At 38.3% G+C, this 17,300-nt stretch overlaps 1 protein-coding gene across 1 annotated transcript in view; it reads left to right on the top strand.

Moving 5' to 3' along the window:
* The window catches only part of furinb (furin (paired basic amino acid cleaving enzyme) b), a 101,825-nt gene that overhangs the window by 14,209 nt on the left and 70,316 nt on the right, over positions 1–17,300 (top strand). Inside the window, exon 2 of the mRNA XM_017485006.3 lies at positions 3,373–3,643. Coding sequence (XP_017340495.1) covers positions 3,467–3,643 — 177 coding nt within the window. The 5' untranslated portion in view covers positions 3,373–3,466. The remainder of the gene's footprint in view (positions 1–3,372; positions 3,644–17,300) is intronic.

The following is a 17,300-nucleotide window of genomic DNA, read 5'->3' as shown; positions in this document are numbered from 1 at the left end:
TAGATTATGATGGTGCTATGTAGGGCAATATTAGCAGTTCTACACAAAACACAATTGTGCCAAGCTCTCTGAATTTGCAATGTTACAACCAATAGTCAACAACATATCCAAAAACAAACCCATAGGCTACACAACACCAATAACCAAATGTACCAAATAGTCATGCAGATAATCATACTCCAAATGATAGCGTTATACTGATGCCACAGTTAAATGTGAAACTCCATTTCAGCTCCAGCAACCAAATAATATACACCATTGTAGATCTCTTGCTTTGTGCTGTTACTTTTGTGCACAAACTGTATGATCAGAGCACTTTAAGAACAACTACTGAGCATAAAGCTGCTGCATGTCATTGTGTCAATGCAAAAAGATGTTTAGTCATAATTGGCACCAGTCCACTACCATAGGTGTCATGAAAGTTAGGGGTATGGCAGAGATTATTTGAGCAATGACTAACACATTCCTCAGTCACTTGGTATGCTTATAAAATGCACTAACAGGATTATTTTCTTGTATCTTGCTTAAGTCCCACTTTTATATAATTTAAAAACAAAAATAAAAACATTCAGTAGGGCTTTATTTGAAATGCACTGATCTAAACTCACAGTGTCTTATAATGCTCAGTTATGAGTAAACCATTTGCAAATAGATCATCTGAAGCATTTCTGTTCTTTGACAGTTCAGTAACAGGTACTGCCATCATACACATGATTACCTTCTGCACACAGTGTTCTGCTCTCTGCAGCTGACAGTTAAATGTAGCTTCCACGAGAAAGCCAAAAAGCCACAAAAAAACATTAATACAGAGAGAGGCAGCCTTGACTATCTTTATATCCAAGCTTAAAAAGCAGCTTGTTAACAATTAATTCCTATATTTTAATGATTATTCTCAATTGAATGCTTCAGTCTATGAAAGCAGTCTATGTTTTGTCATGGGACACAGTTATATTTATGAGATAGATAAATTTATAATAATACAAGTTGTAACTTTTGATAGTTGTCTCATAGGTATTTAGCACATCAGTACAGAACTCTGCATTATTTATTTTGACTGTTTTGCTGTAGTATATTGTTACTTGTCAAGTAATGTTTGTGTTTCAATAATGGACTTTATATGTTTAGGTTCTTATGTTATGCCTTCTCTTTGCAGTTCCTTAAAAGAGAACCATAAATTGAATTTACATGCATGTTAAATTAAAAGTAGTTAAATTAAGAATACATATATCACTGTATATACTGTTTGCTTTGTTTCTTAATTTATTATTTTCATTTTCTTAGGTTAGCTTTAGACAGATCTAGACAAAGTGTATGTTTAAGTGGCACTGTCCATAAGGTGCAGAGATATGAAAAGTGAGTTAAGAAAAGAAAATACAGCAGATACATTTTTTTTTCTTACAAAAACTATCAGAATGTCTCTCAGTACAGTTTTGCTGATTGTTGAAGAAATGTAATTAAGGTAATTGTGAGATAAAATAAGATAATTACAACATGGTTATGATATGCTTTGTTAGTCAATATCCATTTGATGTTGTTGTAAAATATTTTTTCTTTGACTGCTACCGAAATAGATGGGGTGGGTGGATCACCTAAAATATTTAGGTAGTCAGTTTGCAATTAGGCAATTTATTGTGAACATAATGAGAGAGAGAGCGAGCGAGAGAGAGAGAGAGAGAGAGAGAGAGAGAGAGAGAGAGTACGCTAGAAGAAGAAAAAACGCACAATGAACTTGTTACCTATTTCATTATCTGATTTTTTTTTCCAGTTTCTGCACATTTGCTGTCTCGCTACTCTTTTGCAATCATTCAGCATTCTCTGTTGTCTTCAACAGTCTCCTTCTTCTTTCTGCCATCCCTCTGAGAGTTTCACTGATGGGCAGGCAGCTTACTTTTCTCTTTCAGCTCACTACACACTACCTGAACTTAATGAGCACAGCAATACAGATTGCAGATGTCAGTTTGTTTATTTTCTGAATGCTACACTGTTCTGTTTTTTACCATCACACACACTGCTGTGCTATTCACGTTAATTCTATCTCTGCACATGTTTCTGAAATAAATGCACAATGGGCTACAAGGGGTACAATACTTTAATGAGCGTTATTTGTTGATTTTGACAAATTTTCTAACAAAGTCTTGGATAAATAGGTTGAAAGGACATGCACATGTTGTTCAGTATGAATGAAAACGTACAGGCACTAGTTTCTCTTTATCTAAGATGTTGCAGAAATTGGGCCCTAGGGCAGCTTGTTATTCAGCCTCTGTTTTTTTTTTTTTTTCTTTGGGGGGGGGGGTTGTCTTGTAGAGAGATGTACAACTTTGCAGTGGGCTCTGGGGGAAACAATGAGCTTGTTCCATATTCAGCATAACCCACCTAGTCTCTATAGACCTGCTTGAATCTAACAACATTTCATCTGTGCCATGATCCTGCAGAAAGCTTCCCTGGAGCAAGTACAAGAGAGCATGAGCAGAAAATACAGAACCTTAATTTCATTTTTCATTTTTTGGTTTCTGTAAATTTTTCTTAGGTTTGGTTTTATCCTACATGGACAACTTTTATTTATATACCCGATGTCAAGAATTTTAAGTAAACTAAATATTACATTCTCAGTGCTTGTTGTTTATGGCAGACAAAAACGATGTGAATGAACATTTTATTTAACATTTTTATTTAGCTTTGTTTTTGCAGCTTCATCAAATAGATTTTACATCAAAGAAAGGCCAGTATCAATCAACAAACAACCAGTCCAACTAATCCATCTTTTTTTGGTAACTGATTACTGCATCTGTGGTTGAACAACACAGCTACTAGCAATGTTTTCACTGACAGTTTCACTGTATTACAGCTACTGTCACAGCAATAGGTTATTTTTTAAACAGATAACATTCACAAATATGCTGCATGTTCTTTGTGCTTTATGGATTCTAGGAAAAAGCCAAGCAAGCATTTTCTAATTTTGTTGTTTGATCTCTTGCTTTCAGTCATTTCCTTTGCTCTGAAATGGCAGATAACCTTGAAGAAATCAAAGTATCTGTAAAAGATGTTTTCCCCCAGTTAGCAAGCAAATCTTGGTCTCTATGTACAAGATTTAATACTTTACTGCTCATTATACTCTAGTATAGATTGAGTTGTTTTTCTTATCCTGGTTACAGAGGTATTGTATGAATGGATAGTTGGGCAAATACAATAGTGCTGTTTTGTTAACAGTTCAAGGCCACACACAAGCTTTCTCAGCCTCATTCTTCCAACAAAATATTTCTCTTCATAGCTGTTTTATGGTTGTGGTTATCATGGGGGTTGTTCTGTTAAAATAGCTGTATTTGTCCATCTGTATAAGGCTCAGTTCTAAGCCCTCTGCTTTGTCTACTCTAGGTCTCGGCACATTTCCATTTGGCCCATGTAATCCAGAGTGACAGATTCTCTCAGAAACACACATAGAGTGCTCAGACCTGCTGTAGTGACGTTAATGGAGGTCCGGTGGTTCCTACTGCAGCTCAGAACCAGCCTGCTGCTCCTGAGCATGATGGTACAATCTGCATCCAGCCGAGGCGTATACACCAATTCCTGGGCCATTCATATCCATGGAGGCAAGGAGGAGGCCCAGCGCATCGCCCACAAGCACAACTTCATCAACCATGGCAATGTGAGTGGGAACAGTGATGCATCATTCTAACCTAAATTTTGACCACTTCAGGAAAAATCAATAAGGACACAGAAATCAGAATATGTTTAAATTAGGCAACTGTCTCTGGAGGTAGTGTAGCTCACATTGTGATTAGCATGCAGTTTGCAGTGTGCAGCACATTTTGAGAGAGAAAGATATTTTTATTTTAGCACTCATTAGCATTGTTAATGCAACATATTTAAGTCTACTGCAGTAATTACAATCTTATTCCAACTTTAATTCTGTATAAAATAGAGTGAACCCTTATTCTTTGCAGACTGTACTTGCCTAGTAACATTGGAAAGCCACAGAGGAAAAACAAAACTATATCTAGGCTATATGCCAGTGAGGTGTCACATTAACTGGCTGATATTTTCTCATAGTTCTTTCATTAATAATAAATGATTCAGTTTATATTATGTGAAAACGTGTGAAGTTTATGACAAGAAAAATTAATGAATTTCAAAAAATATTAATTTTTGCCAAAACGGCACTCAAAAGTATGTCCTGACCATCACACCCATATGATGGCCTTCCCCAAACTGTTGCCACAAATTTAGCACACAATTGTCTCGGATGTCTTTGTATGTCTTTGTAGCTTTAAGATTTCCTTTTACTGGAATGACAATGCCACTGTGCACAATGTGATGTCCATGAAGACATAGTTTGCCAAGGTTGGAATGGAAGAACTCAAGTGACCTTCACAAATCCCTGACCCCAACCCCACTGAACACCTTTGGGATGAATTGGAATGCTGACTGGTCATAGACATAGTACGTAGCATAGCCATGTCCTTGGCTATATCAGCAGAAATCGTTTCAATTCAGAGGATTTGCTTCACTATATGGTTACGTTTGCATGCATGGGAAGATTCAGAAAAGAAAAAAATAATAAATAATAAATTAATGGTAGACATGCATTGATGACCTTTGCATGGTGAGGAAATTATGATGTATAAGATTTTTATAATATACTAACATATAATATGTAGTAATGCACTGAATTGAATAATAATGCACTGAATAACTCTTTTTGATAGAAGGAGTGTTTCGTCCTTATTAAATATCATAATGTACTGTTAGAAGTAGCGGGTTCTTTCTTTCACTTTGTTTAATCTTATATGTCTTGTTTGTTTATTGTTCAAAGTAGGAGCTGATTAGTTGTTTTTATTCTAAATTATGATACTTAATAAATATGTAACATAACCATCCCTTACCTAAATATAGCTATATTCAGTGCATGTATATTTAGATCTAGCTAATTTTTCAAGGCTGGTGTGTGTGTGTGTGTGTGTGTGTGTGTGTGTGTGTGTGTGTGTGTGTGTGTGTGTCTATGCGCGTGTGCCTGTGTGCATGTGTGCCTGTGTGTATGTGTATATTAACATGACTGCATTCCTCTAACATGCACAGATGAAACAGGAAGAGGGAGCCTCTTCATTACTCTGACTTCATTATTTTTTCTGACTGTAAGGTTCTACCTCTTTTCTCCCACTTATGTGTACATGTATAAACATGTACAAGAGTGTATAAACATGTATAACCAATAGACAACTGAGAAAATGAATTTCAGCTTACCCATGTTCTTATGATCTAATGAACAGTGTTTCTATTGTGTGCTCCTGTTCCTGTAATTCTGGCATTAGCTGCATAGTTTTGGAGCAACCGAAATCATGGCTGACATGTTTGAATGTTCTTCATCTGATTGACCTCCTGTTCAGAACTGAGAATAGCCTGTATGTGTGAGGAGAGTGGCAGAGAGACCTGTCACATCCAGAAATACCTCTTACTGTATTGATACCAATCCCACCACACTCCACCAGAGCAACCCTCCCTGCTGCCATCACACTGCTGCCATCTGGGAGCTTTCCAAACTGTCTGATAGTTTATTAATAGCTGTTTATTTGTTCTTTCTTCTTGTTTTCGTCCTCCTTTTAATTTTTCACCTTTCTTTCTTTGCGTTTTTGTTATGAGTTCAAGCTAAGCTGAACAAATTGTGTGCCTCATTTACAATACTGTAGACATAAACAGGCATTTCTAATATGTACTACCCAGGACACTTATAACAAATAGTAGATAGGCCTAGAAGAAATCAATATTTACATTAAAATTCAGCTCTGGTACTGTGTTTGTTCTGCTGGCAAAAATGTAGTCTACTACAGGTAAAATACACACACATATCTTCCCATCTGATTGTAGAATTCAGCAGCAGTTACTGGACTTCTGGAATTGAGTGGGCAATAAAAGAATAGATGAACAGTCAAAATCTGAATACATAAGAGCATTCCAGCTGTGGTAGACCAGAGAGTGCGCCACAGTCTTCACCACTAATGCATAATGAGCAAATATGCTGTGATGAAAAAGGGAAAGAAAAAGAAAATAAGGCCCATAAAATCTGCATGCTATTTTTGGTCTACAGTATCTCACAAAAGTGAGTACACCCCTCACATTTTTGTAAATATTTGATTATATCTTTTCATATGACAACACTGAAGAAATGACACTTTGCTACAATGTAAAGTAGTGAGTGTACAGCTTGTGTAACAGTGTAAATTTGCTGTCCCCTCAAAAAAAACTCAACACACAGCCATTAATGTCTAGCAACAAAAGTGTCTACACCCCTAAGTGAAAATGTCCAAATTGGGCCCAATTAGCCATTTCTCCTCCCTGGTGTCATGTGACTTGTTAGTGTTACAAGGTCTCAGGTGTAAATGGGGAGCAGGTGTGTTAAGTTTGGTGTCATCGCTCTCACACTCCCTCACACTGGTCACTGGAAGTTCAACATAGCACTTCATGGCAAAGAACTCTCTGAGGATCTGAAAAAAAGAATTGTTGCTCTACATAAAGATGGCCTAGGCTATAACAAGATTGCCAAGACCCTGACACTGAGCTGCAGCACAGTGGCCAAGACCATAAAGTGGTTTAACAGGACAGGTTCCACTCAGAACAGGCCTCGCCATGGTCAATCAAAGAAGTTGAGTGCACGTGCTCAGCGTCATATCCAGAGGTTGTCTTTGGGAAATAGATGTATGAGTGCTGCCAGCATTGCTGCAGAGGTTGAAAAGGTGGGGGTCAGCCTTTTGGTGCTCAGACCATACGCCGCACACTGCATCAAATTGGTCTGCATGGCTGTCGTACCAGAAGGAAGCCTCTTCTAAAGATGATGCACAAGAAAGCCCGCAAACAGTTTGCTGAAGACAAGTAGAGTAAGGAAATGGATTACTGGAACCATGTCCTGTGGTCTGATGAGACCAAGATAAAGTTATTTGGTTCAGATGGTGTCAAGCGTGTGTGGTGGCAACCAGGTGAGGAGTTCAAAGACAAGTGTGTCTTGCCTACAGTCAAGCATGGTGGTGGGAGTGTCATGGTCTGGGGCTGCATGAGTGCTGTCGGCACTGGGGAGCTACAGTTCATTGAGGGAACCATGAATGCCAACATGTACTGTGACATACTGAAGCAAAGCATGATCGCAGCATGTATTCCAGCATGATAATTACCCCAAACACACCTCCAAGACGGCCACTGCCTTGCTAAAGAAGCTGAGGGTGAAGGTGATGGACTGGCCAAGCATGTCTCCAGACCTAAACCCTATTGAGCATCTGTGGGGCATCCTCAAATGGAAGGTGGAGGAGCACAAGTTCTCTAACATCCACCAGCTCCGCGATGTCATCATGGAGGAGTGGAAGAGTAGTCCAGTGGCAACCTGTGAAGCTCTGGTGAACGCCATGCCCAAGAGGGTTAAGGCAGTGCTAGAAAATAATGGTGGCCACACAAAATATTGACACTTTGGGCCCAATTTCGACATTTTACCTTAGGGGTGTACTCACTTTTGTTGCCAGCGGTTTAGACATTAGTGGCTGTGTGTTGAGTTTGAGGGGACAGCAAATTTACACTCTTATACAAGCTCTACACTCACTACTTTACAATACATTACATTACATTACGTTTATTCATGTAGCAGACGCTCTTATCCAAAGTGACTCACAAATTAGAAAAATACAAGCAAAGCGATATATCAAGCAGAGAACAATATAATTAGTGCTACCATACAGGATCTGTTAATTGAGTTCCAGAAGAAGCAAAGTGCACAGAGTAGAGGTGTAAGTGCAATTTTTTTATTTTTTTTATTTTTTTTTTTATATGAGTTGGTTAGGTGTTCACGGAAGAGCTGGGTCTTTAGCTTTTTTTTGAAGATAGTGAGAGATTGGTTGGAAGGTTGGAAGTTCATTCCACCACTGAGAGACAGTTAGTGTGACGGTTCTGGAAAGGGACCTTGCGCCACGCTGAGTGGGAACTACTAAACGTCGGTCGCTAATCGATCGCAGATTGCGTGAGGGAACGTAAGCCTTCAGGAGAGAGTTGAGGTAGGAGGGTGCTGTTCCAGACAAGGTCTTGTAGGTGAGCATCAAGGCCTTGAATTTGATGCGGGCAGCTGCAGGAAACCAATGGAGGGAGATGAAGAGGGGTGTGACATGGGTTCTCTTGGGCTGGTTGAAGACGAGGCATGCTGCAGCATCCTGAATCATCTGAAGGGGTTTGATGGAGCTGGCTGGGAGGCCTGAAAGTAGTGAGTTGCAGTAGTCCAGTTTTGAGATAACAGATAATAAGAGCCTGGACTAGTATGTGCGTAGCCTGTTTGGTAAGGTAGGGTCGGATTTTCTTGATGTTGTACAGGATGAACCTACAGGACCGTGCAGTTGTTGAGATGTGGTCTGTAAAGATCAAGCTGTCATCAAGAATCACCCCAAGGTTCCTGGCCGTCCTGGTTGGCTCGAGTGTGGTTGAGCTGAGCTGTACAGTGAGGTTGTGGTTGATTGAGGGACAGGCTGGAATGACGAGAAGCTCAGATTTTGCCAGGTTGAGCTTAAGATGGTGTTCCCTCATCCAGACCGAGATGTCCGACAGGCAAGCAGAGATATGTGCAGAGACGGATGGATCGTCAGGCTGGAAGGACAAATAGAGCTGGGTGTCATCAGCATAGCAATGATATGAGAAGCCATGAGATTCAATCACCTGCCCTAGAGATGTAGTGTAGATAGAAAAGAGGAGTGGACCCAGAATTGACCCCTGTGGAACGCCAGTTGTGAGTTGCTGAGTTTCAGAAATAGCTCCCCTCCATGATACCTTGAAGGATTTGTCAGAGAGACAGGATTCCACCCAGCGCAGAAACGTTCCAGTGATGCCCAGACTGGAGAGAGTTGACAGGAGGATCTGATGGTTCACAGTGTCGAAAGCAGCAGAGAGGTCCAGTAGGATGTACATTGTGGGACTTTACATTGTACAAGTTGGACTTTACATTGTAGCAAAGTGTCATTTCTTCAGTGTTGTCACATGAAAAGATATAATCAAATATTTACAAAAATGTGAGGGGTGTACTCACTTTTGTGATATACTGTATATACTGTAGTATACTGTAGTACAACTGCTAAAACTGAACCTCGTGAAGCAAACACAAGTATTTTTTTTACAAATAAAATAAGGACACAAGACTTGTCACTTTGACATATACTCACACAGCCTGGCTTTAAAGCCTATGCACCTTTCTACATTCTCCCTCCCTGTCAGAATGTTTTGTCAGCATTGTGGATAGAATGCTTAATGAAGTGTGTGTGTGTGTGTGTGTGTGTGTGTGTGTGTGTGTGTGCATGTGTGCCCCTGTCTGCATGTATAAGCATGCATAATAATGTGAGCTTATGTCTTTGTTGTATTTTCTTCTTTTTCTTTAATGAATAAAGCCGATGGTTATGCTTCTTCTGCTTCCCCATTGATATGCAATGAACAGTGACTTGCCAGTTGCAAACCAGAGCAATGTGTGTGAAATCTGGTGGAATGCCACCTTGGGTAATTCATCTCATCATTTGGAACAGCCTGTAAGCTCAGAGATGAGCTCCTGACTACATATAGCAGTGTTTTCTTTCTTTCTCTCATTCCACTTTCCATTTGTTTCCCTCAAAGTGACATTAAAAATTTTTCTTTTTTTTTTCTCACAATGACCTTAAAAGTACAGCTGTATGACATCCTAATCTATGGTGCCAGCTCTGTGGCATTTCCCTGAAGCCAAATATCTGGCAGCATTGCACTGGAAATTCATTAGTACTGGAAATGTTGTCATTTTTAAATATTTCTGAAATGGAAAGAGAAAACATTATATGGCAGGTCCCACAGAGATTATTTTTTATCAGAAATGCATGATAGACTGAATAATAGGCAAAAAGTCTGTAGAAGAAACTTAGGAAAGGGAGAAATGGAACTGAATACAGCTTTCTTTTCCAATTCAGAATCCACTGATATCTCCTTAACTCTCCTTAACTCTTAAAAGTTGGGACAGTATGGAAAATGCATAATTTTGATGAGTCATTTGAAAATTGCATTCAACCTGTACTATATTGAAACACCTTATTATTTGATGTTTTACTGTGAATTTAATGTATTTTTGAAAATATATACACATTTCAAATCTGGTGACTGCCACACTTTATAAAAAAAAAGTTGGGACAGTTGACTATTTACCACTGTGTATCATCACCTTTTTCTTTAATAACACTTTTTGGGCGTTTGGCCACTGTTGGTTAAGACACCAGTCGGTTAAGTTTAGCAAGCGGAATTTTCCCCCATTCATCCATTATGCATTTCTTCAGCTGTGTAACTGTATGGGGCCTTCGTTGCCTTATTTTGTGCTTCATAATGCATCACACAATCTCAATCGGACACAGGTCAGGATTGCTGGCTGGCCATGCTTGCACTCACACTCTCTGCTTACGCAACCATGCGCTTGTAATCCAGGCAGAATGTGGTTTGGCGTTGTCCTGCTCAGGATGGCAGCATATGTTGCTCCAAAATGTGTACATATCTTTCTGCATTAATGGTGCCCTCACAAATGTGCAAGTTACCCATGCCATGAGCACTGACACACACCCATACCATGATAGACGCTGACTTTTGGACCTGACGCTGATAACAGCTTGGATGGTCCTTTTGGCCTGGAGAACACGACGGCTGTTTTGTATGGCTGTATGGTATCTGCTTTGCATAGTAAAGCCTTAACTTGCATCTGTGGAAGCAGCAGCGAATGGTGTTGCCTGACAAAGGTTTACAAAAGTATTCCCGAGCCCATGTCAGGATATCCATTACAGAATCATGACGGTTTTTTAGACAGTGTTGTCTGAGGAATCGGAGATCACGTGCATTCAGAAGTGGTTTTCGGCCTTGCCCTTTACGCACCAAGATTTCACCAGATTCCTTGAAACTTCTAATTATATTGTGCACAATAAAAGGTTTGTTTGCATCAATTTCAAAATAAATGTTTATCTTTAAAAAAAATGCAGTTGATTAGGTAAAACATCAAATACCTTGTCATTATATATTTTTGTTTAAATACAAGTCAAAGTACAAATCACTCCTCTTTGTTTTTATTAGCATTTTCCATACTGTCCCAACTTTTTCGGAATTGGGGTTGTATAATAAGACCAGAATAAAGCAAGTGACTAGGAAGTCAAGTATTTTATTTAGGAACAATTAAAAGATTGTTCCTTTTAGTTACTGTAGGTGGTTTGAGGGGAAAATACCTCAGTATATTTGACCATTCCACAATTTCATGACACCATGAGTATGAACAGCACAAGTATTTATAGTTATGTTTTATATGGAGCTAACCAACAAATAACATTAACTTTAAAAAATAATATTTAACTTAAAGCATCACAAGTTTCTCTATCTCGTTAAAAGATAATTATGCTGTAACTGAACAGCTGTCCAAAAGTTCTTTGTCAATTATCATCATTCAAATCCAAGATAAGAAGATGTGTGCCAGATATACTAATTGTGACAAGTCTAAAGGCGCTACTACAGGTTTTCAGATGCACCTGAGAGCTTGTTAGAGTTTATTGAGTTTATTACCTGCTCATTTCAAGGCACTAAATCATGATCAACGACTCAGTGATTGGCTAATGGAAAAGGTATGGAAGTTTAGTTTAAAGTTTAGTTGATGGTTTCAGAATACCAAAATGGAGTCAGGAGATCATAGTGCTTGTGCAAGTTTTCTCTGTTTGTGCTCAACTTGCTATTTCACGTTTTCAGCCCATGTTTTGGTTTATTTTTTTGCACGCCTTTTGCTGTTCAATTAAGCATAGCTCTCGGTTTTGAACTCACTCATATAAAATAAAAAACATCTCAAATTTATGTGCAGTATTCCATCTACAGTTATTCTGTGGGTGGCAATGGCAATGTCTCCCATTCTGATGCTAACATTTTAATTAGAAATGTCTATCCCCTTGTAAAATGCCTAATGCTGGTGAAATTTATATTACCAAGACCAGCAAAGAAGGGAAAAAAAAGGTTGGGGATCTACTATTGCGTTGTACAAAAGCAGATATGTAATAATCTTGGATTAGCTTGGGTAATTAAATAAAAAAGCGAGGAAAATGGGATGTTGTGATTTAGGGCAGGAGTTTTCAATCTAATTTGCAAAATGGGCCAGTGTGATGTTATACCTGATTTCACTTCAAGCAACTATTATTCAAACAACAATCTTATCTGTTTTTCCTATCCGACTGGAAAAAAAAAAACCTGGAACCAGATTGTGTCATTGCGGGTAAGACTGAATACCCCTGATTTAGGCAATAGACTGTAAAAAGCACCTTGTAAATTTATAATCATTTACTGGTAGTGAAGTAGTCAGGTTGTTACTGTAATTAATATTTAAAGCATACTTACTGTAATGGACTATATATCAGTATAATACTACCACTGCTGCAATTTTACAGTTATATTGTTGTTTTAAATCTGTTATTGCCAAATTTGCATTTAGAAATTGCAAAAGAGTCTGGTATTAATGTGTTTATTAAAGCAGGCATTTCAGTTCACATAAAACAAACAAAACATATTAAATATACTATACTATCAAGTTACACAATAAGAAACTGCAAAAATAAACAGTGACTGAATCAGTGAGTAGCAAGCCTGAATAGCACAGAAAGAAAGAAAAAAGAAACAACTAAAGCAAAGATTTTTTGTCAAAATTAGGATAACAAAATAATGGAAGAAATGAAAATAATATTAGCTATGAGGTTCCTTTTAATTTCCAAATTCATCTAAACACTTTTAATTCCTAGTTTCAAAGTAAAATTATGTATACTATACTCTCTGTGTCTATACACAATATATGGCCAAACTTTGGGGGTGTTTTAGTTCCTGTGATGAGAAACTGTAATATTACAGTATACAAAGACATAGACAAAGACAAGATAAGCATTATATTTCCTGTTCATGTTGTCTTCTTGAACTAATCTACCAGTAACAGCCTTAGGGCCTCATTACAGTCACCATAAGGATAATGAGGAAAAAGCTGACTTCCCCCTCTTCTGGGTATTTTATCAGAAGTACAGGTTTCTGTGTGCGGTCTTTTTCTTTATAAATACAATTTAAGATACAATCCCACTCCAGTGCAGACAAATATGCCAACAACAAAATGTGTATTATAAACGGCCTGTTTTGTGCTATGCACGATACAGATTTCTGTAAAGCTGAAATCAAATGGACATGCACTTAAAACAGCTCTATTCTGCTTCTGAAGTCTGTACCGACAGCTTGAAGGATCTAGGTAATGACAAATAGGAGGCCATAATTTTTTTTTTTAGGTCTTTTTCTTTCTGTCATCAACTTTTTTTTAATCTTCTGCTTTCCTCAAACTATTGTCAAGCCTCATTTTGCAAAAGTTTTTAGTTTTTTTTTATATGCAATATGTGTCATGAACTGGAAAAAAAACTTTGCTCAAACCTCATTGTCCAGAGATGTACTAGAGGATCGAAGTACTTTATGAGCGGAGGTAATGATGTTTGGGCCACAAGTTTATGAAGCTTTCTGAAGTAGATGTCTGATTGGAACTTTTACAAGCCATGTAATATATGGTATCATCACTGACACATCAAGCTGTAATTTTTTTTTTTTTTTTTTTTTTTTAATCTTTTGAGCCTGTGAGAACTAGAATCAGTCTAAGAAATCTCCCTTTTGTTGTTCCTCTAGTTGCAACATTTTGTGGAATTGGAAGGGGTGGTCAACCATGTTAGGATGTTGTATTGGAAAATACATAATTGCCCTATTCATATCCTCCAGAGAGAAATATTCATATTTTTGGTCACTGTTCTGTATTTTTTGAATGAGGCCATAATATAATGGATTTGTAATGTATTCTACTTCAGTATTTGCATATTTTGTTGTGTTATAAATTTTACTTGAAATGGAAATATGTTACAATATAATTTTAAATGGACTTTTTGCAATTAATCTACACACAATAATAACCCATAATGACAAAGTGAACATGTTTTTAGAAATTATTTGCAAATTTATTAAGAATTAAAAACTAACAGCTCTCATTTACATAAGAATTTGGACTACTGGCTAAAGGCATTCCAAATTGAGCTCAGGTGCATCCTGTTTGCTTTGATTATCTTGAGATATCTTGACTGGTGTCCATCTGCAGCAACTTCAGATAATTGAACATAATTAGAAAGGCATACACTTGTATGTATACGGTCCCACATTTTACAGTGCATGTCAGACCAAAAACAAAGCCATGAAGTGAAAGGAACACTGTAGACCTCTGCGATCAAATTGTTTTGAGACATGGATTTGGGCCAGGTATGAAATCATTTTTAAAGTTTTGAATATTCCCTGGAGCACTGTGAACTCCATCATTAGAAGTGATGAAATGGAAGAAGGTTTGAACCACCAGGACTCTTCCTACAGCTGGTCATTCAGCCAAATTCAGTACCCGGAATAGAAGGGCCTTGGTAATGCAGGTAACCACAAACCCAATGGCCACCCTAACATAGATTGAGAAGTCTGCAGATATGGGAGATGGAAACTCTGCAGAGATGGGAGAGCCTGATGGAAGGACAACCATATCAGAAATAGTCCATTAATCAGCTCTTTATAGTAAAATCACTGGACAGAAGCCACTCACGAGTAAAAGGCATATGGAAGGCATTTAAAGGACTCTGAGAGCGTGCAGGAAAAGATTATCTGGACTGATGAGACAAGAATTGAATTCTTTGATCTCCAAGCGCTACGTCTGACAAAACCAGGTACTGCTCATCAACTGGCTAATGCACATCATATGCATTATTACTGTATGTAGATTAATGATAAAAAACTGCAAACACTGAAGGTATCTGAATAACTCTGAACCCACTATAAGTGATGCAGAGCAAATCTGCAGTGTGCTGCTTTAACGAAGAGTCATGCCTATGCATGGTATCTGTGCCTAGAGGTCTGCCCATTCACATTACAAGGCAAGGACAATCGGGTCCTGCACTCTCCTGTTACTAAGCAACATCAATCAAGTATCCACATGGTCGTTCATGAGTGAAGCATGCATGCATTTGAAGCCACCGTAAGGTTTACTCACCCTGGAGGGCTGCTGATGGTCTTCATCTTGCCAGATTACCATCAAGGGACTTTAATGACAAGTTAGTGTGAATATATTAGAGGCAAAGTAGAAACACATTTAAAAAATATCTGAAGTGCTAGTTTGTGTGTGTGCATTTGTATGTGTGTGTATGCGCGTGTGTGTGTGTGTGTGTGTGTGTGTGTGTGTGTGTGTGTGACTAGTTTGACCAAGTCTTCATCATGCTCTGCACTTAGATGCAGGGGAGCAAAGGGAAGGGTCACCAAAAGCTCTTGTCTTTCTCCATCAAACCACATGGGTTTCTATAGAAGATGGAGGGGTTTATTCAGGGCCATAATTACAGTATCATTAGTCCCTGAGTGATTGCAGTGAGCTGTTGGTCCCATGTTGGGTGATGGCAGGTAGAGAAAATATATGCAGAAATGACTGGGAGGGAGAAGGCTTTAAATGTCATGTTTCAGGATGGCACGTTTCTCTTATAGGAGTCCAAAAATGGAGCAGTGAGTCATACAGTCATACAGTGAATATTTATTGTCATGAACAGCAAAGGAGTGTTTTGATTTGGACATATGCCTGGTGCTTTTTAAATCCATTGAATTTTGAGGGATCAATAAATAGGCCTTTTATATTTACCATCATGTAAACTATGAAAGTTGGATATTTATTGCTTGATGTCTTGCTAAATTAAAATAATTTTTATTGTTTCGTCATGGTCCTCGAATGTGTCTTATGCCCTTGCAACACCAAAGGTAGATGATTGTTGCATTGACTTCACCTTTCCAATCAAACCTATGCAATTCAGAAATATTTTTGCTACAGTCAAGGTTCCCAAGATGGCAAGGTGGAAGCATTACACATTGATCTTCTAGTCAAAATACAAATTTATATTATGGCCTTGTAGCCTTTCCTGATTTGTGATAAAGTGGAAGCTACTTCTTCAGAGGCGTGAGAGAAGTGTGAAAAAAAAAAACACGCACAAAAAGACCAACCCTTTTTGGGGAAAAGGTACAAGCATTATTCTCAGTCTTTTTGTGGGAACAAGTGCTGCTTATTTATGAATGATGGTATATATCTGCAATACGCTGACATTATACACAGAATCTGGCAACCCTGGTACCAGAACAGGTAACATGTACGTTAACATTAAACGAAGCCTGCCTTAATTAACTTCAAAATAAAACCAAATTTCTGCCATATTTCTGTCCATCTACAGCAGGGTGGCTTAAGGGTTAGCACTTTTGCCTCACGCCTCTAGGGTTGGAGGTTCGTTCCTGCCGCGGCCCTGTGTGTGCGGAGTTTGCATGTTCTCCCCGTGCTGCGGGGGTTTCCACCGGGTACTCAGGTTTCCTCCCCAGTCCAAAGACATGCATGGTAGGCTGATTGGCATGTCCATGTTCCTCTACTAGATCTGGGGAAAAAAATGCCATTAATTAAAACAATTTAATTTAATTTGTTTGTGGTATGTTTCATGAAGCCAGAATGTTCAGCTATTAAACAAAAATTGTTTTGTGTCAGAGGTGTCATTTGTTTTTTTACTACAAAGTAAATAATCTAGGTGAGCATCCTCTAAGTGTGGTGATCCCTTAATTTTTGCCAAGGGTTGTATGTTTCATTTTCCAGGTTTTTCATGTTTTTTTGTCATGCTTAAATTGTTCTTTTAATTGCCACATTAGGTAGAAGACAGATATTTCCACAGGGCATCTGTTTCAGGAGTCACATAAAGTTATTTTCTGTTTAGAGTTAGTCCTGTTATAATGTAGACATTTTTTATCATTCAGAATTTCAGCTATGTGCCTGGTTCACAGTATATTTAAAACATCCTCCTTCTAAACATTATAAACAAGCATTGTACATGTTTTGCACACATTTGTTGTGTATTTAATGAACTACATAAATCACAGAACACACTGCCAGTAGGTCTGTTTGTAGTCCAAATTAAAGTTTTCAGCCCTCTTCTGTCCTCCATATTTACCCATCTGGAGCTATTCATCAAGGAACGCTGAAGTGTGCTTTGGAACAGACTTTAGCTCCCCAGAGACTGTCTGGGAAGCAGCTTCCTTTGTTTTGGTGCTGGATGTTTAGCTTGTTCTCATGAGACACGTCTCTCGTGTTTTCCCTATATCTGTGTGTGCATGAGTATGTGCATAACAGAACAAGTGACACGATTGGCACCTCTCCACTCCCCCACCACGTCTGTGCACAAAATCTCTCATGATTATTTGTATCTTGGAAC

This window comes from Ictalurus punctatus, chromosome 14 (assembly GCF_001660625.3).
Source record: "Ictalurus punctatus breed USDA103 chromosome 14, Coco_2.0, whole genome shotgun sequence".
Taxonomy (NCBI): domain Eukaryota; kingdom Metazoa; phylum Chordata; class Actinopteri; order Siluriformes; family Ictaluridae; genus Ictalurus; species Ictalurus punctatus.
This window is presented reverse-complemented; position numbering and strand designations above follow the sequence as displayed.